We start from the raw sequence: 22,985 nt of genomic DNA, 5'->3' as shown, positions 1-22,985 counted from the left end.
CATACTGATCTTAAATAATGCAAATAGACATTGAAGTGGCATTGACACATGACTGACTTAGCACATGCCAATCTCAACAGTGGTAAAAGGAGAAAAAGAGTGGGTTTATATCTCTTCAAAATTCAAGCACATACGTGCTGTAGCTGGAAACCAGTGACTACCCTGTTTCAACAGCCAAACAAATTGCCTACTCATCCCATGAAGCAGGTAAGATCATCATCTCTCCGCTAAGAGGACAGTGCAGCACTGGAGCAGGTTACCCACAAAGATGGCAGAGGCTCAATCCCTGAAGGTTTTCAGGACTGTTATGTAAAGTCGTGGCTGTTCTGCTCTAGACCTGACAACAGTCATGCTCTGAGCGGGAAGCTGGATTAACTCATCCCAGAAGCCCTTCCAACCCACATTCTATGATTCTTATCTTCCTTTCTTTACTAACTCAATGATAGTAAAAAGGCAAAATGCTGTTTTGTATAATACGCCTAACACACAGCAGACTACACAAAGAAATCAGTTATCTGATATTTATTTGTTGATTTGCTACTCAGGTATAAATGCAATCAAACCCACTGCCTAGACCCTGCTGGCTGCTAGAAACTTTCTATATTTTTTTTCTCAAGTCCCTTCCTGGTATTACAAAATTATTCTTGCCATTTCTTTTATTTTTTGTGTCCCAGGGCTATCAGAAAAAGTCTGAAAAACTTTGTAACTTGTGAAATTCATATGAAATTCTAACAATTCTTCATAAGCAGATGAGGATCTTCTGATTAGAAGGGTTCATCTTTTCTGAATACAAACTTGTGCATTATGTCAAAACAGTAAGGCTTCAATTCTGAAAACTGTTCCACTTTGATCAGCATTTGTCCATGGACACATGCAATACTGTTTATGTGAATACTTGGCATAAACAGGAAAATCTGCCTTTGTTGAGAATCTAGAAGGACTGAACCCTCGATCATGATGTCAATAAAAGGCAACATAGTGCACCTAAATTTATGCAGGGCTTAAAACAGAAATCAAAACTGTATGCAAAGTATCTTACTATATGTTAGCAAACTTTAAAAGCTACTTGCTAAAATAGACCAAAACTAATTGTTAAATTGGCAGTTAACACAGAGTACTAAGCATGAAATTCATACACTAAGTTAAAATTGTGATGAGACAGGACAATGGATTGAATCACAAACGAACACTACTGCTAGACATAACCTCTATAATTAATTTACCAGATTAGGATTTTTCTAGCTGAGTAAAGAAGCATACATTACCTAACATTGCAAAGAAAAATCTGTATCTGTAGCTAAGCAGTCTCAGCAGTAAATTTTTGTAACCTTAAACTATTTTCTGCATTTTGGAGCTGTGTAACTTCTTCCAAGGTCATTCATGCATGGAGTTCAGATGCTGAGGCCATGACTTTGTCATTACCACAATATTGGCATCCTTCATGTAGCAGAAGAGGAAATATATTCATAGACCATGAATTATTTTTTTCTTTTTCTTTTTATTTTTTTTTTTTAAATTTAAAAAAAATGTTTTCTTGGACTATTTGTAAGCTATCAGGTAAAAGCAACCAAACCTTTTCACTGCATGCAGTGATCTGTCTGCTGCATCATTAGGCCAACTAAGAGCAGGTAAGTAAAGGTATATGCTTGTTTCCTGACTTCTTAACAGAAACTTCCTGCTAACAAGGAAACATCTGTCATTTCAAATACTGGTCTTGTCAGAGTCAATGGGAGCTTTTTCACTGATTTTGAGTAAGCCAGGTTTCTCTTTTTAAAAAAAAATCACTCAACTGTCTGCTTCCTTCTAAGTACTCAGCAAAGTATGCATGAATGGTCTAACTCAGATACACTCTTGCTGACTTTTTAGAAGGTTTCTCTTACACATTCAAAACATTACAATAGCAACAACAAAGTCTCCAGAAAACAGTGTTCTAAAAAGCAATTTTTGTAATTTAATGGGATATTCAAATTTTGGTTGAAAAACTCTGAGTCCATTCTGGGGCAGAATGTCATTCTTGGGTAAAACAGAGGTGAAGTCTTTGAAGTCAGCAAGGTAGTTTAATGTGCATATTAGTAAAGTTAGCAAGTTTATTCCAGTCTTTAAAATTATACATGTACATGCATGTAACTACTGTTATCCTCATCTTTTTGTACTTCCATTTTGGTAATGGCACTGTACTGAATTTGGAGTTGCCACAATAAAAGAGACACTTAAGATAGTTCTGTATCTGAAAACAAAAAAACAAAACAAGCCTCTATACCCAAAGCTACAATTTTTATTAAAGTTCCAGTAAGGGTTTAAAATACAAAGATCAAATTTAAAGGCCATCTTTAACAAGGGATTCAAAAGCCAATATTTTGTCTTAGATCTGTGCTACTCTATTAGAAAATACATTTGGAACAAAGCAAGGGAGCATAAAATATGCACTTCTGCACTGCACACTATGTAAATGATTTTTCTAAAGGCAGACAGGAAGGTTCAAAGAACTGATAGTGCTGTCTCCAACTTCTAAACACCACTTCAAAAATCAGCTTCTATTGCTAAGGATCAAAAAATATTATTATCTTAAAGTGATTTGGTGACCCATATAAAAAGACAAGTATACCCAAGCCTGACCTTTAGTAAACACATGAAGCATTAACCTCTACCTCTGAAATCCTTCCTGAAAATCTCAGCAGTGAAACCATGAAACCCAGGATTTCCACATTTGTAAGGCAACCCAGGGAGTCTGGCACACATAACCCTGCTGCCCTTGCTTCATGGAAATACAAAAAGATTCAGGTTTAGCTGCTGTCCCATATATTAATTTCTACAAGCACCTAGTACATTTATGTCTTTCTTCTAAATAAAGACAGGGAAAAAACAGTGACTGACACCTCGGTAAGGTACTAAGATTATTCAAGTTTCTTGTATACTTACAGTATGATTTCCATATTGGAGGCTGGTATTCTTCAGCATCTAAAATAGAAACAAAAAGGAGGAAAGAAATCAGTCAATTGGCCACTGAGTCAAACTGTCAGCATGTATTTTTCTGCTGAGAGACCTCTACTTGTCAGCAAAATTCACATTTCTTTCCCCAGAGAGATGCTGGCCTATTTACAGTACAGTTTCGTATGTGAGAGAAGAATATAAATTTCAAATACTTGTGAATCCAATGTGCTTTTCCAACTTACTCAAATGTAACAGAAATTAATTTTTACTAATTTGCATATAGTTTCCTGACTCACCAGTATTTTTAAAATAATTAGCTAGACTGGTAACTAATTAATTTCCTTTATTTGGGATGATAAACAGAGAAATCACTACTGGTTTTCAATCAGGCTTCTAACTCCACTAGTAAGATTTGAGAATGAGTATCAATGAACAACACACATCTGAGCTAAAAAGACGCCCAGCTCAGGCTGCACTACGATGCACAGATCTGATGGTTTCAATGAGATTCAGTTACACTTCTTGAACCCACTGGAATATGCAATTGCCATATTTTCCAGAAATGGCATCAAGAAAAATATAGAGAAAGGAAAGACTGCAAACCCTGTAATTACAAGCAGACAGTTATTGCCATTATTGACTGAAGGGGCATGAAGAGTTGGTATCTTCTGTTAGCGCCCACTCCACAAAGCAAGTTTACAGCTGGATTGTATAGTCCCACTCCACAGGGGGGTTTCCAGCCCTCAGCAAAAAAGCCATTTGCTGCAACCTCCAAAAATCACAACAGAGGCCGAGCTTGAGTGCTAAGAGTTAAGTTACCATACACCAGCACAGAGGGTGGGGCACCGGGTACTACTTTGGCTCTGAACTGTCCTGTAGCCAAACACTTTGAAGAGTCATTTACCGAGGGTATGTCATTAACCTCCTAATACCGTGCAAGCTAATTAAGGTGTTTGTTATTTACTGAACTTCTCCTTAAGTTATGCTAATATAATTCAATTATAGTTGCATAGCTCATGCTCCTTGTCTATTTACATACATACAACCACTTTAAATATAACCCTGCAAAAAGTTTGTTTACTAGGAATGTTAATCATTAACTACCATCTGCCATTTTTAACTCTATTGTTTTAAAAGAGGATAAATCTAGCAATGATCACAGCTACTCCCTGGAATAATACCCTGCAACAATTTGTAGATATATCGATTGGAAAACCCATTCAGTCTCAGTTTCAATTATATCCACCTCACAACTTTGGCAAAATTCAAAACGCTCCCCGACTGACAGAGTTATACTCTACTGTAGCAATCCAAGAGTAATTAGGTTGCAAATTCATTATGCAGAATACGTATTTTAAATTATATGAAGCTATTCATGAGACCACTGAAATTTATTCATACAAGAGCTGAGTAATTTTTTCTCTTCTTACATTATAATAGTAATATATTACTCTTTTTTTCCTATACATCTGTTGCTTCACATATAGTTTACCATAACACCATAATATTGTGTATTAAGTTCCTCTGTCATAATTCTGCACCACTGCAAGAGAATTTCTGAATTTCCTTCTTCACTTATTATATTTTTCCAATAGAAAAAACATTGAGATAATGCAAATATCTTATTATCTATACTTGTGACTTCAGATAAGGAAATAACAGAGGGAGAAACAATGAGAAACCAGTGAATATCAGTTGTTGCTTTAGTCTTCCAAATTAATTAGAAAGTGCACAGTAAATTCAACAGTGAAAGCTGATCTACAAGTGGCTGTAAAGTGCTTCGTTAGCTTGAGACAGACTGATGGTGAGGAAACACTGCAGCCTAGGTGGAGAGCAATCGTCCAGGAGATAAGTCATAAAACAAAACTCCCAATTATTGCTTTTGATTTGTCATGGTTATGAATCTGTCAGCCCAGGAAGAGTGGAAAGAACCATTCCTCAATAGGTAAAATAATTCTTAAGGATAGTACACTCAGAGAAAAACCACAAGTCACTGGCTCCACATTCACCCTTACAAAGTACTGCAACACCCTCTGTGATCCCTTCAGCTGAAAGCACGTCCCTAAATCACAGGGATGCCATAGAGGTGATAGTATTAACAGAGTTTATTGTCAAGCTATCATGCATTTGATGGTAACCATTTGTAGGGAAATAAAAAACAAATAGTTTAAATACATCCTGGAGACAAGGGCCACTGTTGAGGATCATGGAGAGGTTTAATGGAACTCAGAAGGAAACCTCTTGCTCCCTTTGTGGAAGGAGGATGCTGGGCCCCTGTTTAGACACTCTCATCCTTGCATGATAAAGTCTTAGCACTCCCATCCTGGTTGACTAGATTAGACTGAACTTCAACCCTTCTTAAGTCAGAGGTCACATGAGGCAACTCCTGCCTGAGCAGACTTGATTACTACTATTTGCCCTTTTTGAAAATTCTGTTCTGCTATTTTTTATTAGTCCTTGTTATTACACATAGCTCATGCTCCTTGTCTATCACTAGACTTAATACAGCAGTTCTGGTTCACAGAAGTTGCCAATACTAGTTTGGGTGGTCAGTTGACACCTCAACTCACACACCTTCTGCATTCAGTTCTGTACATGGTAATGGTCTTAGCAAGGACAACACACCTCGGTTTTGAGCCACACAAATGACAAATGCCCTGTGTTGATCTCTCATTAAATGATATTCCTAATATGAACTTTGATCATAATGCCTATCAGAACTGGGACTAGCAGGATTCACTGAGACACTCTCAGATGGTAAGACAGGGTCTCTTCTATTGCTGTTTTCTTGAAAGTTTCGTATTTTCAACAGTGACTTCTTGTTTAGATTCAGAAACTGTGCCAGATAAGGTTGAAAGCAGTTGTCACAGGAGAAACTCAGATCACAAAATGAGAATCAGTTCTGAAAAACTCAACAAAATGTCCCAGGGTCAGCTATGACACACCTTTCTGAGTCCCACTGTAAAAGAGAGATTTACTGTAAAAGAATTATAGAATGTCCAGATTAGGGGGTTTTTTAAATTATTTTGAGTCTAATCAAAACTGTATTATAAATGACCTTGGCAAAACCAGAAAACCTGAGTACTCACTGGAAAGACTAGAACTGGAAATAAAGCATGAGAGACTTCCTCAAATAATATTACAGGCAATACTATTAACTAAAACTTTGAAACATACCAGTTGAGAAAGTTAATATTTATTAGACCTAAAAAAGTACTAAAAGTTAGTTGTATGCTAAACAGAAAGGGAAAAGGAATGCTGAATGCTGACTCTTGAGGAATATTACAGCTACCAGAAGGTTACTCATAATGCATAATTGATATGAAAAGATACTGGAGAAAATTGTCAAACCAAAAATGATACTGTAGAATTGGAAAGTAAGGAAAAACAGGTTAGTTCTTCACTTTATAACCTTTACTTTTCACAGAGTAGAGAGGATGAAAAGGATCTTAGGAATAAAATACTTTTATAAAGCTGATAGAGCCCTTGAAGCTAAGTGTAGAAAGACTACAGTAAAGGGACTACTGAAAAGTTGGCAAAGCTTTAAGCAGACAGATAAAAAGTAAAACTACATAAGATTTTTTTCAAAGAAATATGAAGACAGAATACAGTGTTACTGCCAATAATGGGCAGTACAGGGTTAATACATTACTCTGAGCCATTCTTAAGCAATTTCTGGGAAATGGGCTTACAGTAATTATATAGTAAGTAAAGTTATCCATGGACTTCAGCCCTTGTTCTTCACTGAGCCTGGCTCTGTACCAAAGTGACACCTTTCTGGATGTAGCTGTAAAAGACACTGGAATGACTGAGTTGCTTTTTACTGCTTCCTTGTACTTTCTGTAGATGATGATGTAATACTGACACGTGTGGTTTTGTGCTACCAGCACTGGGACCGACTTAGCTAAAGCAGGTCCAATAAGAAACTGACTTAAGTTCAGACTGATTCTTCTGATTACCAACACTGGTAATTGCACTAGAAACAGGAAACTCTGCTTTACAGGAAAGACCACAAATTATGTCACCGAATCAAGTATTTCTGAGTGGCATTTCTGGTCATAAATAGAACAGTAACAAATATCCATAGTGCAGCTATATGCCGTGCCCACTTCTAGATATGCTAAAAAATACTAATGAATCCTATGACAGTAAAGAGTTATGCAGACAAGTAGCAGGACAGTTACCAAATGGGAACTGTCATAATTTGCTAATTTCTTTATAGTCACTATGAAAAAGGAGTAAAGATTTTCTTTTTTTGCCTTTTCCTTCCTAAAGGATTATAAAAAAACATTTTGCAGTTCACCTTGGAAGAACTTTCTCAGACTAGATTTTCTGCCACCATTGTCTGAATTTTGGACTTCCTTTCCAGTAAGAACTAATTTTAAAACTATGACCTGCATGTGCAAGGAAAGACCCCTGTGTGTGAAGAAGAGCCAATCTGGAAGCCACTGGCTTACTGGCAGTGTGCAGATAAATGATTCACTGAATAAACAACTCTAGTTACTAATTTTTTTTAATCTTCTTTGTTATTTTAGGACCAAGACTAATAGTTATTAGTATTTTAATGCCCTTTGTATATTTCCCATAAAGAGTTTTTTCACATGTTTACCACGTACACTTTCATATTTATTGCTTTGTTTTCAAAACGTTGTTAGCATATATTATTAAATACATTTTTCTTCTTTTTATATAGATAATTATATATAGACCAATAACATAAAACTGTTGAGTAAAAGGCTCTGTGAAAGATAAACAGTGTTTGTACTCTTCCTGCACATATATTTTTTTAATGTTTTTCTTCATACAGACAGAATTATATTATTCAGTTGACTATAATACAGATGGCCATTATAGAATCACAGAATGTTTCAGGTTGAAAGGTACCTGTGGACATCATGTGGTTCAACCCCCTTCTCAAGCAGGGCCACCTACAACCATGTTCACACAGCTTCTGAGTATCTTTAAGGATGGAGACCCCACAACTTCCCTGGGCAACCTGTGCCAGTGTTCAGTCACTCTTACAGGGAAAAGGTGTTTCCCGATGTTCTGACAGAGCCTCCTGTGTTTCATTTTTGTGCCCACTGCCACTGGTAATGTCACTGGGCATCACTGAGCTGACTTTGTCCTCCTGGCATCCTCCCTTCAGATATTTATACATTTTAATAAGATTCCTCTGAGCCTTCTCTGCTCCAGGCTGAACAGTCCCAGCTCTCTCAGCCTTTCCTCATAGGAGAGATCCTTCAGTCCTTCATTGCCTTTGTGGCCCTTTGTAAGAATCTCTCCAGCATTTCCATCTCTCTCTCATACTGAGAAACCCAGCACTGCACAGAGCACTCCAAGTGTGGCCTCCCTAGTGCTGAGCAGAGGGGAAGATTCACCTCTCCTTCGACCTGCTGGCAATCATTTTCCTAATGCAGCCCAGGATCCATTCACCCTTCCTTAAGGGAAGGATACATTGCTGGCTCATTTTCAACTTTGTGTCCACCAGGACCCCCAGGTCCTTTTCTGCCAAGCTGTTCTCTAGCTGGGTAGTCCTTGGCATATATTGGTGGATGGAGACTAAAGGGAAAGAGTAATAAGGGGCTGCTTTGGTAGGGTCAGTTCTTTCTTTGCATGTAAAACATCATTGTATTATTTAATTTCCACTCTGTGCTTAAAATATATCAATTATAGAAGCTCATTTTCATCCTGTCTGATCCCCTAATGGCTAGTCCTTTTCATTTATTTTTCCCTCTCACCAATTAATATATACACATATACAACTATGTCACATTGCAGTCATTTTGCAAACTATTTTAAATTAGCACTTTTGTCTATGTTTGATTGCAGTCATTTGGCATACACTTTGGGCATTATGATTACTTCTTTACATACAGCAACTGTACTTGCAGGCACATCTGAGTACACTTTGAGAAAGAACATTCTTATTTTTTAAGTTGCAAATAATCATATTTTCAAATGAGTCCTGCTTTTTAACTCCTGAAAAGTCACTGCTCCTTTGAAAAGCAAAATTAAGTCTGTTGCAGTTAATAATCAGCAATGTAGCTGTTGAAACATTTCAGCGTGTCAAAAACTCTGTTTAATGTTTCATTCAGAACACACAGTTGCCCATGGAGGAGCGAGCAGTTTCCAGCTTTATCAATGAACTTTCTCATCATCAGTAAATGAACAGCTAAAATATGGAATGAGACTTCAGTTCTTGTCTTAATGAGACACTTCAGATTTCAGCGTAAGGCACAGAAATGATCAAATTGTTTACTTGCAACACAGTTTATAATTGGTGTATTAATTTAGATGATGGGAGCTTCCCACTGCACTGTTCTCTCTTAAAAAAAAAATAAAAAAATCAATGATAGTGTGTAATTTAAATGTCAAAAAATGCTCACAAAAGGGGTGGAGTTCTCTCTTGCACAGCAATTAGACTGAGACAGTAAGCTTTTAATAACCACAATATAAATTGACAGCTATTTTGAATCTTTTCCTTTTGCCTACCACAAACTTGCTATTAGAAACCACTGCTGTAAAGGTAGCTTATTCAGCCCATTCTGTGAATCAGGGTCATTCCAATTGTGCTCTCTCCTGCTTTTGCTTAAGATTTTAAAACAGTATCTTTCCACTAATAAACAGGTGGTCAGTCTATGGTTAATTTTGTTTAATGCACATTTCTGTTTTACTAGAATCCAGATAAAAGACCATGCAAATAGGTAAATTTAGTAATTTAGAAGAGTTACCAAGTATCAAATAAAATATGACTGCGAAGTCAGTGAATTATTAGGGACCTACTCCAACAGATCACAGGAGATTTGAATTTTTGAATCCACAGCTAAATTTGTAGAACAAAACCTTAAGGAGCTGCGTTCTGCAGTTAGTGAGTGGTGTTTAGCCAGCTATGACCACCAGATTGGAGCAGTATCCCATTTAATAAAAAAATCTGCCTTTCTATTTTGCACATATTTAAAGTGAATTAAAAGTGATGAAAATATAATTTTAAATTTGGAAATTGAGAGAAGGAATAATCAAGGTTCTCAATAGTAATAGCAGAAATGTAAAAGGGAAAGGTATTTGTACAGTTCTAGTTTTAGAACTCTCTTTAGGAGACTAGTCTTTCTTAGGGCCCAAGAAATAGAATTATATAGGCTCTTCCAAAGTGCACATCCAAGAACCTGACAGGGAGCTAAGTAAGTTGATGAAAATATTCTCAATGCTTTAATTATTTCCTGGGAAACGTGTAAGATCTAAGAGTGCAGAGAGGTATTCACACTACCTGGTCTTTGACAGGTAAGTCCTTTTTAATGGTGAATCACACTGAATTTATTTGCCCTTGGATGGCCTATAAGAACCTCCATGCTTTAAGTGCTCTGAAATGTTTTTTTTCACAGAACAACAATGAAGAATTTCCTTATGCAAGTCATTAAAGATTTGTGTCTAAAAACTAGAAAGACAGACAATGAAAAAATATCACAAACTATGTCTTTCGTCCTTCATTGTCAAAAAATCTGTTTAAGTTATTAGCTGCCATTAAATTTAATGTGGTCACTAAAAATTATACCTGAATGATTGTTACCATTCTCTATTTTAACACTAAGGCCAATATAACTAAAATGTAACACAGTTATTTTCACATTTTCACATGTTTACTCTATAAACCAGACATATGCTGACATCATAATGGGACAACCAGGGCTCTGCTTGACTGAGAGACTGGACATTTTTTTGGTAGGAATAAACATATGACATAAGTTAAATCACCTCCCATTATCAGACTTCCTATCTGACACATGTATACTTTAGCTTCTATCTAATGACCAGTTAGTTCCTGGCTAAAAATCAAACCCAGATAATCAGTTGGTATATCTGAGAATAGATCTGCTACCATAATTTTATCACTGTGCAGGATGTGGCAATGCATTTCCAGTCATTTACTTACTGCATCCTAAAAAACACCCACCACCCCTCAACCCTCTAGTCCATGATCCCTGGACTCAGCAAAGCAGTCCAGGCATTGTAGGAAAAAGCATATGACTGAAAAAACCACAATAATACAAAAATGGCATTAAAATGATCACCATGAAGTATTTCAATTAGAACATTTATGTTGAAGTATTGCCAGCACATTCCCTGCTCCAGAAATGCACTCATACATTGACATGATACCTGTTTATCTGTCAGTAGAGCCAGCACTCTTTTTCCCTGAAAACTTATTAACATTTAGCAAAGTCCAAATCATTGCTTTTGGAAACTTTGTTATTTTTGACATGTGCCATTTTATCATCTCACTAAGCAAGGGCACAAGTGTTTGGCTATTCAAGGATATGAGATGGTCCTAGTCCTACAGCTGACTGGAGGCTGTTCATCAGCTTTTCAGAAATCATCTCCATCTTCCTCCTCTTGCCCCACACTTGCCCCTCTCTGGATACAGAAGTAAAAGTATTTCTAAAGACTGAAACTGCAGACTCAGAATGAAGTGGAAATCCAGTAATTCATCTCACGTGGCAAAGCCATGGGAATCAGAGAAGTTACACTGGTAACTTACAAAAATCACAGAATGTGTTGTTACTTGGCAGACAAGCTACTCATATCCTAGGGACCTTACTGAACTCTGTGGCCTAAACACAAATTCAAGCCTCGGACATCAGAGATGAGAACTACCCTGTCATTCAGAGCGTGCACGACGCCCTGCAAAAGAATAAAAGCTGAGCAAATAGACTTTACTTTGGCTTCCTTTACAAGTCCTGTAGTATTGCTGCAGTATTTGCTTCTATACATTAAAACACGAAAAACAGGAAAAACATCACCCACTTGCAAAGCATATTTATCATTCCCACAGCTCTTGGATAAAATTCTGAATAATCAGGGCTCCTAGGATAAGAAGCAACCTGTCTACTTTGCCTGCTACAGAAACATGACACTTGTAATTGCATTCTTTGGTGGACAGTTGTATCTAAGTGTGTTAACTACATTCAAGGCCAACTGAATGATTATTTCATGTGAAGTTAGTCTCTGAATCTTCAATTTATCGCTCCTAAAAAATGGTTTGGATTAATGTCAGCTGTTACTGAGACTTTTCATGTATGTTGTACAAATGGGCCAACACTCCACAAGTCTGTTCTATTGTATCATCACCCACCATTGAACTGTTCTCCCAGTAGACCTGTTCCTGCACTAACTATTTTGGACCTAAATATTAGAGAAATGTTTATTTTCTTAAAATTCAGTTCCATAATATGTTTGTGCTGACAAGAGTCTTTTGTCTCAGAAAGGTCTATGTAACTACACTTTTCTCTCTGCAATCTTAGCCATAAAAGAATTACTACTAGTTTTTAAAATTACTAGAAAACTATCACGGACTACTTCCCTTCAGAAGAATATGGTTTATGTATTGTTTTCTTACTTGGAAGGAATTTTAAGTGCCTTGTGGAAGTCTATAATTCTTCTAAGAGCTTTTTACTACAGCCTGGCACTTTTACAGTTGATAATGAGTTCTTACAGTATAATATATTTACAAAATACCTTGTATGAAACACTATAAAATTTAAAGTACACTTTGGTCTTCCACTAACCAGCAGGGTTGTGCAGAATATCCTGATGCTTGGGCACAGGTGACAATTTTTCTTTGTAACTTGCAATGGTGACAGCATTTTCCCTAGAGAAACACTGGCTAATGGCATGTCATATGAAGCCCATCCCATGTCTCTCTAACATTTTCGTCATCAAATTAAACAATTCCAAACCAGTGCTCATAGGTATGAGTACCTCCAGGGGCACTGAGTGAGAGGACAGAATTTAGCCACCCCTAATGTATAAAGGAAGGTGCAACTGCAGCCTGGCTACTATCCCAGTTTGCTACTTTGCAAATTTTAAATATGCATCTAACACAAGAATACTGTATTTATGTGTTTTAAAATACATGAAGTTTCTTTATATGCCATAAGCAAAACAAATACAGTGAAAGCAGTAATTCCCATTTAAAAATGGATTTTGCTTCTGTGTAATGAGAGATAGGCTGGTTTTTTTACATAAATAAATTACAAAGGAAGGAGAAAGCATATTTTTTCTCAGTAACTTTTCTGGAATTGTTCTTCACCCTTGCAGAAATAACAAAGAAATAACATTTGTTTCTTACCCCACTTATCTTCAGAAAGACTCAGAAGACAGTCAAGCTAGTTCTTAAAAGCACATCCATCACATCTTTAGCCATAAAATCAGCCAGTAAGAAAAAATACCCTCTTCTTTCCTGTTATTTTTAAAGATACACCCAAGTGCTGCAATTTCGAGCAAACCCTCTAATTCATCCCACTGGAACACTTTGTGTAGGGACAATTAATTATTAATAAGGTTATGGTTTTGGCACAAAAATATTTAATACATTTCATGGCAGAGGCACAGGGAAAAGAAGCAACAGTCATCAGAAGTTTTGCAAATGTATTTGCTGTAATCTTCCAGCAGCTAAATAATAAACAATATTCAGTACGATGCCATTAAGCAAGTAGACCTTCTGCTGTGATTTATATTCTGAATGGTAAAGTTTACACATCAGATATCCTCATTTTTTTTTTGTGGGCCAAAATCAGCAGCTGATCTATATGATCCAGCAGAGCTTTAAACAGCGAGTCAGAATTCTTTAAATGCCATAACAAAACCACAGCCTTGATGAAGAAACCTGGCTAAATGCAAGGCAGAATTACAGGAGCTGTTTCATCCCTGTGTCAAAGCTCCCAGGTCTCATATGGAGGTACCAGTACTCTGGCAGATCAATACTATCAACACAAAAAAGATGTTTTCCATCAATTGCTTCCCAGGAATGAAATCAAGGAGAGCTTTGTTCTTCTCACAACATACCAATCTTCATCTAACAAAACAAGGTTCATGTTTAAGTATTTTGTTACTCCCAAAGGACAAGCATGTGTCTACATGCTCAGAGACTCAAAACTGACTAATGTTGCTTTGGAGCACAGAGAGGGGAGAACAAAACAAATTCAATCCTCTCCTTTGGAAAGATCTGGCAAATCTCCAAAGCAAAATGATGCAATTTTTTTAAGCTAAGGGGAAGGGTTGGTGCCGAGCAAGAACTGCAAGTCTTAGTAGCAACCACTACACCACAGTTCTGTTCTCATCCTGAGAGCTGGGAAAGCTGGGTAAAAATATGATCTAATTCACTCATGTCCAACATCACCACAGCTCGCAGGGGTATTTCAACTTGTAAAGACACCAATCCATGTGTAACCTTTTTTAAAAAAAGAAGTTTTTCCTGTTTTTCCTATATGTTTGTTTTATCATACAGGAAAGCCTGTCAGAGCTTGTCAGATCATCCTAGTAGCAAAACCTCCAAAAATATAGATTTCCTTGAGAATCCAGAGGCTGAGGTTGCTATTTGTCTGTGGTTTATTGGCAACATCAAAGGTTTGTAGCTAATGACTGAGACAATGTGCTGCCCTACAACTCACCCCAAATGAAACTGAGGTTTTGCCAGGTTTTTTCTTCATTTCCTCAATATTATTTAATGCTCACAGAGAGACAGTGAACAACTGTGTCAGCTTTGTGCACCAGGAACTATGAAAATATTCAACAGCTATAAAATACGGATTTATTTTAAACTTTTATTTCTAGTTTTTGTTATTTTCAAGGATAGTTAAAGGTAAACCAGTCTGAGAGAGTAAATATGCCTGCTTATGATAGCAGAAAATAGACCTGAATATTAAAAAGAAACACATCTCAAGAGGCAAGGGCAGCGCGACTTAAATCCAATTTGCAAGATAAAAGCTAACCAGACCACTTACTATTGCCATCTGATAGCATTCAATATTGCTTGAAATTCATTAATAGGCGAGGTAACATAAGTACAGTGTATGTATACAAAATTAATTCTATTAATTTCTACATTAGAAAAATCTAATGTAAGAGGATCAGAATAATTATAAGACAGTCTTACCAATCTGTGGAAAAGGCATAGCAAAACCAGTCTAAACCTCAGAAGAATAATTATCTCATGAGACTCCCACCTCCTGGGAGTGCCCATTATTGTGCTAGGAGAACATAAAACTGACAGCTATTCAGAAAGACCTCCAGAGCAATTTCAGCTTAGCTCTATTGCTTATCTTACCTTGTCATCTTTTTAAGATATCTGCAAGCTTCCAGCTAACTTACCAATATTGTATTTTATTTTTACAAGCAAGCAATAAATGCTTCTTTTACAGCATATACTTTGCTTAACAGTCCAAATGCTGGAAAAATCCTCCTGCATCTTAAATAAAAGGTAATTCAAATTTAAACAGTTTTATAGAGTAATAATATTTCATTTAGATCTACCTACTAACTGCTGATTGCTTAGTCAGATTAGGTGGAACTCTAAATGAGAGAGAAGCAAAGCATTTTATTATCATTAAATATTCCCTCTATGGCAGCATTTGGAACCCAAAATTAGGTTTGGTGTTACATCCAACTGCTAACCAGTACAGTTTAAAAATAAAATACAGCAGTTGCTGACCTAAAAGTGCTTGTGATTATAGTGTGTGGCAAGCATCCAACAGATAAAAGGAAAAGAGATGAAAAAGGAATAGGACAACAGGACTGCTATCCATGTCAGTCATAAGTACCAGTCACAGCATCCTCTCCTAACTATTAAGAGAATAGTTTCATCTGAATGCAATGAAAAATTACTAGAAAACAGAAGAAGATGGTGTTAAAAAAATAAATTAAGCAGCACAGAGCATCACATAAATACACTAGGGATAACTTAGGATAAGCTGATTTATTGTTATATGAGGGAGGTTTGCTTACAAATGTTAAGAAACATGGTGGAGATTTAGTTCCTTCTGAGAGCATGAGAAAAAACAACCTCAATACATCTATGTTACATTTTTATTGAAGTGACACATCACATAAATAATAAAATTATTCTGGATCAAGGTTTTATAATAATTTATTTCTAGTGAAGACTGAATTATTCCAAAACAAACTGCAGCTCACCCTGGGCATATCCTTCCCTGCTTAAGGTGCATCAGAGAACAGCAGCTGACTTCATTGTATTTTTAAAATATGCCTATAGCCTATTGCTCAACAGTTGGATTTCAGTGCACTGTTTTATCTGATGCCAGTCAATTTACTTACACTGCTGCTGTGCAAAGTCTGGTCTAGAGTCCCCAAAGAGTAAACAGATAAATGCTTCTTTTCTGACCCTAATTTATTGTCTAGAAGAACTACATTTCCTCCCAGCTTCTCACTCATTAGGGTCCAAAACTCATTCCCTGATGGAAGAGAGGCCAGATTTGAGAGCAGTCATGTATATCTGATGAGGTCCAGGAGGCACCCAGTTGGTGCCATTAGACAGTGAAATTCAGGAGAATGCCAAGTTCTGCTGCAGGCAATTTAGGATGACATAACCCTTGGATAAAAGGAGATGTGAAATGTGAGCTTGCATCTAACAACCCAAAAGTACTAGAAGAATATTAACATGAGGTGGTGCTTCATGATCATTAGCTGCAAATCACACCTCCCCAAGAAACGCTTTGCAGGCACTTTTAATACAGCAGGAGAGCCTTGTACAAATGCTAGTCTCAAAGTACTCACTTGAAAACGCTTCAGTGTTTTTATAACAATGAAAGAAACAACTGATTAGGTGTCAAAATGGTTTGATGCCATCTCTGAAGAAAGGCTTTGCAGCTCTTATGATTTCTCTTAAAGCAGATTCAACTTTAAGTTGCAATGTCCTTCATAGTACAGGTGCCTTTTGTATCAGTTCCAATCAGGATTTCAGAGCTGTGCCCTGTGTGCTCCTGCTGGTGTACAGAAGCATTAACCTAGCAAGCATACTATTTTTGCATATTGTAGACTGGTGCATTACATTCCTGCACTACTTATTCTGCATCTAAATTATTATCTTAATTGTCTTCTAAACAATAGGTGACAAATACTTCCATGTTTTAATTAAAAAGTACCACAAAATATGTATTAACTTTAAATTTATCAAGAAGTGAATTTAATTAGGATTAAGGTAGTATAATTGGTACTAAAGAACCATCTCCTAGAAGAAAAAAAATTAATGCAGCCTATGGCTGAGACCCACATGGTGTTTCAACTCAATAAAAATTTTTATATCAGAAATTGCCAAACTTTGATTTATAAAACTTACAACTTCTCCATTGATTTCAGTAGGGTGAGAGTGATTTATTTTAGCCAAAGAGCTGTCCAGAGTTATATATTGTAAGGACTGAAACTCGGCTGTCAGCAGGAAGGAGTCTGATGGGATTGAGTAGCCGGCCTTGGGCAACAGGGGCTGAGAGAAATCCCATCACCTGAGGACCAGACCTTCATCAAAAGACCTGTTAATACTTAGCCATGTTGATTGTCCTGTCTCCTTCAGCAAGATGTGTAAAGACTTTGTGAGGATGTTGTCAGACCCTGTAGAAACCCCTTTGTTCTCTTCCCTCCATGTGGTCCTAGCTAAGGGAAAATATTAACCACTTGTGTAACTGTAGCAGGAAATTGTGTAATCCTCTAGTTAGCATAATCCATCCCCTAGTTAGCATAACCCATCCTCCTCATTAACATGTCCCGTCCCCAAGACCCTTAAATTGCGAGATGCGTGTTCAATAAATATTCCAGTGTCTACCCCTAAATTGGGATCGATTAGTTATTGACCTCTACAATATATAAGAATTGTGAGCTCAGAAATCCCAGTGGTTATAACTGCAGATGGTTCTCAGGCTCTTCTCAGTAAACTCAGTACCGGTGACTGCAACATATCCTACTTCATTCTGAAGTATCAGGAACTTATATTTATCAATTCTAATAATTTTATTCATGCACTATATACTAGCTAGAGCTTGTTATTCTCTCATTTATCCCTTACAGCCCAAAATTCTTGCCACTGAAAGGGCACTTGACTTAGCACCCATGTCCAGATCTACAGAAGTACTGTCCTATGACAGAATTTGCATGAACCACTAAAGCAGTGAAGATTAAAATGGCATATGGAACTACAGAAGTATATTTGTTGAACTATCCACTGGATGAATAGAGATTCTGTTGATCACTGAAAGAAGTATCTACCCTGATGAAAAAGAAACACCCCTATTGAAAACCTCTTTGAAAGCTAAGCTAAAAACCTACCAAAATCTCAACATAGAAACAGCATCAAACACTTTTTAAATTCATATCCATTTTAAGTCCTTCATCCTTAACTATTGTGAAGACAACTTGATTTTAGAACTGAAAGCTGAATCTTCACCTATAACCAAAGTAAAACATAGCAGTTCTGACCAAACTCCAATACTATACAAACAGATGGATGAATTCCAGTGACTACATTCTAATACAGATGAAAAAGTTTACCAAAGCCCAAATTTTTTTTTCTGAATATCTCTTGATCCTTATGGCTTCAGTGGATTTTCCGTAATTTTTCATAATTCCCTCTCTGCACTGACTTCCTAAATAAATTTTGTGGGTTTACCAATTTTTTATTCAGAGTTTCATGGGTCCAGCTAGACAAAAGAGAAACCAGTGACACAGCTCAGGGATATAACAGGAGGGAACACCCTCATATCTAGAATTATAAAGAATGGATTTGCAATTAAAGGATAGTACTGAATCTTCACACTTTGAGTTTAATTTCTAACTTCCAAATGGTCTGTGTTACGCTCCATCCCTATAAGAGAGAGGAAAATCACCTCTCTGTGCTTGCCTGGGGATGGAGCCGCCTTATCCCAAGCCTTGTGCAGTGGCAGAATTCCTGTTCAAATATGGCCTTTTGACATCATCATAAAATGAGCCACAAATATATCTGCTGCCTCAAATAACAGGGCACATTTCAAAAACAAGCAGCTCTTTACAGTGGTAGATTAGAAAGAGAGGAAGACTAAAGTAAACAATCCAAACTTCAATGCGAAGTTCAGTGGATTGAATGTTTCTGACAAAAACAGCCCAGTTGAGCTGCCGTGCTCCAAGTAGGGAACAGAAATCCATGGTAGTTGTTGAGAGCATCACTGAAGAGGGGTACAGGGAAGGAAACTGCTGTTGCATCATGAGTCAAAATGTATCACATTTCCAAACAGAGACCTCCACAGCAGACAGCAAAAGCTGAATTCCCTCCCTCCACTCTGGTTTCAGCTGCAACACTGCCCCCACTTCCCCCCCCCCGCCATGGTAGAGGAAGTAAGAAGTTGTAGGGTGTGGATGTGGAAGGAAATCAAGAATGAGCTTGAGCTGGGATAGAACTAATTTTCTTCCTTAGTAGCTTCTACAGTGCTGTGTTTTGGACTTAGGATGAGAATAATGCTGATAACACACTGATATTTTAGTTGTTGCTACATAGTGTTTAGTCCAAGTCAAAGACTTTTCAGTGTCTCATGCTCTATGAGTGAGGAGATGCACAAGCCAGGAGGGAACAGAACCAGAACAGTTGACATGAACTGGCCAAAGGGATGTTCCATGTCACAGAGTATCATGCTCAGTATATAAACTGGGGGGAACTGGCCAGGAGCTGCCAGTGACTGGCAGCACATCCCAAAAAGCAAGGCTCCACACCTGCCCAAAGTACAGCAGGAGGATGAAAAGGAGAGAAGGAAAGTGGTTAAGAAAACCACCTGCCTTGATTCCTTGCCCTCACTTGTGGCCCTGCGAGAGGAGATGCTTGGCTGTGTGGGCTGGCAGTGCACCAGCACCGCACGATGCAGAAGAATCTGCTGGATCATGCCTGCATCTGCCAGCTACCCTCTAACCAAGTGCTTTAATGTGGTTTCTGCTCTCTCACACTACTTGTTCTGGACAAAAAGAGCAGGTCAGGTCAGACAAACTTGCTGCTGAATGTTTATCTTGGTGGCTCTTTATTTTTTCATTTATCTTTAGAAGTTCAATGGGGGCTTGGTGGGCACCACTGCCTCTTGGCTTCATCCCAAACGTGCTTCTACATGCTGGACTAGTCTCATCTCACCACCTCCTTCTGAGGGCCTTCAGTTCTGACCACTGAGGTGAGTATTTTCAGCCAGCAGCTTCACTACATCAAACACTTATCACTGTGAGCGTTCCTTTCATTAGCCAAACATTTCTCTACACTCTTTTAAGCCAAAACCACACTTCTACTTAATAGAACAGCAATTAACTTGAAATACTTGGCTTTTTACTGCAATGCATCACTCTTTCACAGTCTGATATGCTAATAAAAATTGTATGCTTACATAATGTATAAAATATCATCTCTCATTTTAAACTAAACCAAAATTTATTGGCTCCAACAGTGCAATAATGATCTACCCAATGAATATTAATGTAATAACTTAGGTAGCAGAGTCTTACACCATAAGGAAACTAAATCAGAGTGGAGCAGGTCATACCATGCACTGAAGAAAATCTCAGTTTTTCTGTTTCAATTGAATTTCAATTCTACTCAAACCCTAATGCAGCTCCAGACTGAAAAGTAAACTTTACATGATAAGGTATTTTTTGCTACCTGGCAGCTCTCATACCCCATAAAATGTTTCATCAACCCCCCAGTAAACAAATTAATTGGCAATCTTGCAAACAACAATCCCAAGTTCTTTTATTTCTTCCAAGGCATTATTAACAATTATAGGATGCTGGCAGGACAAATTACTCTCTCACTTATATCTGTACAACCCACCTCTCTCCTGCTTGTGCTTTTAATCCTTACCCACTTCCACTAAAAATGCAAATCTTTACAATTATGACTGCAGGGATAATGGTACAACATTACTGCAGTAAAAATGCCCATTTACCTCAATGGTGCTTAAACTCCAAGCCTTGCACTGGCATGGATAAACATAAATTAACTTCAGTGTTTAAATGCTTAAGCTACTATTGAGTAACCACTACCCAAAACCAACCCAGCAAACAGCACTGCTAAACTCCATAGGGAGCTACACCCATCCATTTCATCTAAAAAAGGAAGCTGATGCAATGCAAGATGACATGAGAAAGTGATGATTGATTTAGTTCCTCATGAATAACAAAGTACTCCCTAACTCCATGAAGAAGCAGAAAGTGCAGGAAGTAACAGAAATACTGAGACAAAATGAAAAAATAAAAAAGAAAACTCTAAGTATGACGGGACAGACAGAACTATCCATGAAAAAAAGTCTCAAATGGCTGTATAGTTCAGGTGTCTTTTCTTTCAAGTCATGTACTTTTTCTTCCTCCTCAAATTGGACAAGGACATATTTACCTTACCCACTTCTAAAAGTTATTGTTATATACCCAATTCCAACTCCATTCATTATTCATTTATGGATTTGGAATTTCATCTTGCAAACAAGCTGTTATTGAAAATCTTTGGAGAAGTGTCTCTTGTGACCTTTGAGATGTCTTCTTAAAAGAAACATAATTTTGAAACACAATTATGCAGCAGACCTTGCACACTGATGTCTCATTGAGTAAACTTAATTAAGGTCAAAGTCAACTGCTATTTTGTTGCTCTCTGGTACCAGAAACTAACCCAGGAATAAGCCATTTCAGCTTAAATAAGAAATAAAATCAGTGAAATAGTGGATATTTTTGCTGCCATTAATGCGTTACAAAACAAACACATGCACCAAAAGTTTGACATGAAAAGCTTTCACAACATTATTTATTTATCCATCCTACTGACAAATTCTAGTTACTAATAAAATGTACTAGAAAACACATTCCCTTGAACTAAATATGTGTAAGACGAAGTTAAAAGTATCAAGACATAAAGGTCACGTAAACAAACAAGTAGCAACACCAAGGGAAGACAAAATGCTCATCTCACCCAACATTTCCAAAGAATCTGAGAGCATGACAACCAAGCTGAAGGAGATTCCTGCCCACATGACAGCATCACAGCTACATCATACCCACTCACTCTGAAGTGCTTTGGACATAAACAATCCCATGGCATACATCAGTACCAATAAAGAAAATCCACAGGAAAAGTTTTATGTATGCATTACCTTATTTTAACTTTAAAATACAGATTGTAACCAGTACCATTATTTGGTCTCTGAAGTAAAAAATACGCAAACTGCAGACAGGTTCACTTCCTATATTTCAATTTTATGACACTTTAACTGCACTGCATACGAAACCAGTAACGCTGTAGTGTAATTGTAAAAGTATTATGTTGAACCAGAGCAATTCCTCTGAACAACATGGCCATTTACACCAGTATCCTAATATAATACATATTTATAATAGAGTGCCTGCTGAGATAAATTAGGCATACTGCAAATAGCCATCAGGGATATGGAAAGTAATAGTTTCTCATGACCTATTACATGTATACAAAAGCAAGTGACTGAAATGATGTAAATATTAAGATGGTATCTTTAGCAGGCACTCCTCTGCCCTGGAGGGAGAGCGATGGGAACACTGTCTGTGCACTTACAGCTTCCCTGTGCTTTAATGAACACCCAAGCTGCAGACACACATCCTCTCCAAGAAGCATTTCTGCTGGTTTAAAAGGCAACAGAAAAGGAGTATAAACACATTGCTCAGTCACTAGGGGTTAACATCAGGAAGGTCAAAGGCCAGCTACAGCTGCATTAGCCAGCTAGGCAAAGGGAAACAAGAAGGGCTTCCGCAAGCAATGCCAGAGGCAAAAAGAAGTTCAGGGAAAATGGAGGCCCAGAGATGAATGGAACAGAAAAGCAATATGGAAAAGCTTGCTTCCAGACCACTGCATGGAACTCTACAGTTTAGGAAAGTTTAGGCAGGGAAGTAACCGTCAGGGACTCATTAGCAAAATTCAGTGTATTTATTCAAACATCTGGAACTGGATAGCATTCATCCAAGGGTGCAAAAGAGTTGGCTGATGTGATTGTGTGGCCACTGCGTCTGAGAAAACGCACAAAATCAGGGTAAGTCCCCAGAGTTGGAAAAATGCTGATATGCCTCTTTTAAGAAAGGCAAGGAGGAGGACCAAGAGAACAACAGGCTGGTCAGCCTCCCCTCAGTTCCCCCCTCAGGGCAGGGAACATATTCCTTGTAGTCTACTTCCCAACACGAAGGACAAGAAGGCAATCAAAAACACTCAACACAGGCAGACCATGCTTCATCAAGCTGACTGCTTTCTGCAACAAAAA

General features: G+C 37.5%; 1 protein-coding gene across 1 annotated transcript in view; it reads right to left on the bottom strand.

Moving 5' to 3' along the window:
• The window catches only part of CHN2 (chimerin 2), a 162,141-nt gene that overhangs the window by 91,285 nt on the left and 47,871 nt on the right, over positions 1-22,985 (bottom strand). Inside the window, exon 2 of the mRNA XM_027639212.1 lies at positions 2,920-2,958. Within this exon, the coding sequence (XP_027495013.1) occupies positions 2,920-2,958 (39 nt within the window). The remainder of the gene's footprint in view (positions 1-2,919; positions 2,959-22,985) is intronic.

The sequence above is a fragment of the Corapipo altera genome, unplaced genomic scaffold, assembly GCF_003945725.1.
Source record: "Corapipo altera isolate COAL_440 unplaced genomic scaffold, ASM394572v1 44, whole genome shotgun sequence".
In the NCBI taxonomy this organism is placed as follows: Eukaryota; Metazoa; Chordata; class Aves; order Passeriformes; family Pipridae; genus Corapipo; species Corapipo altera.
This window is presented reverse-complemented; position numbering and strand designations above follow the sequence as displayed.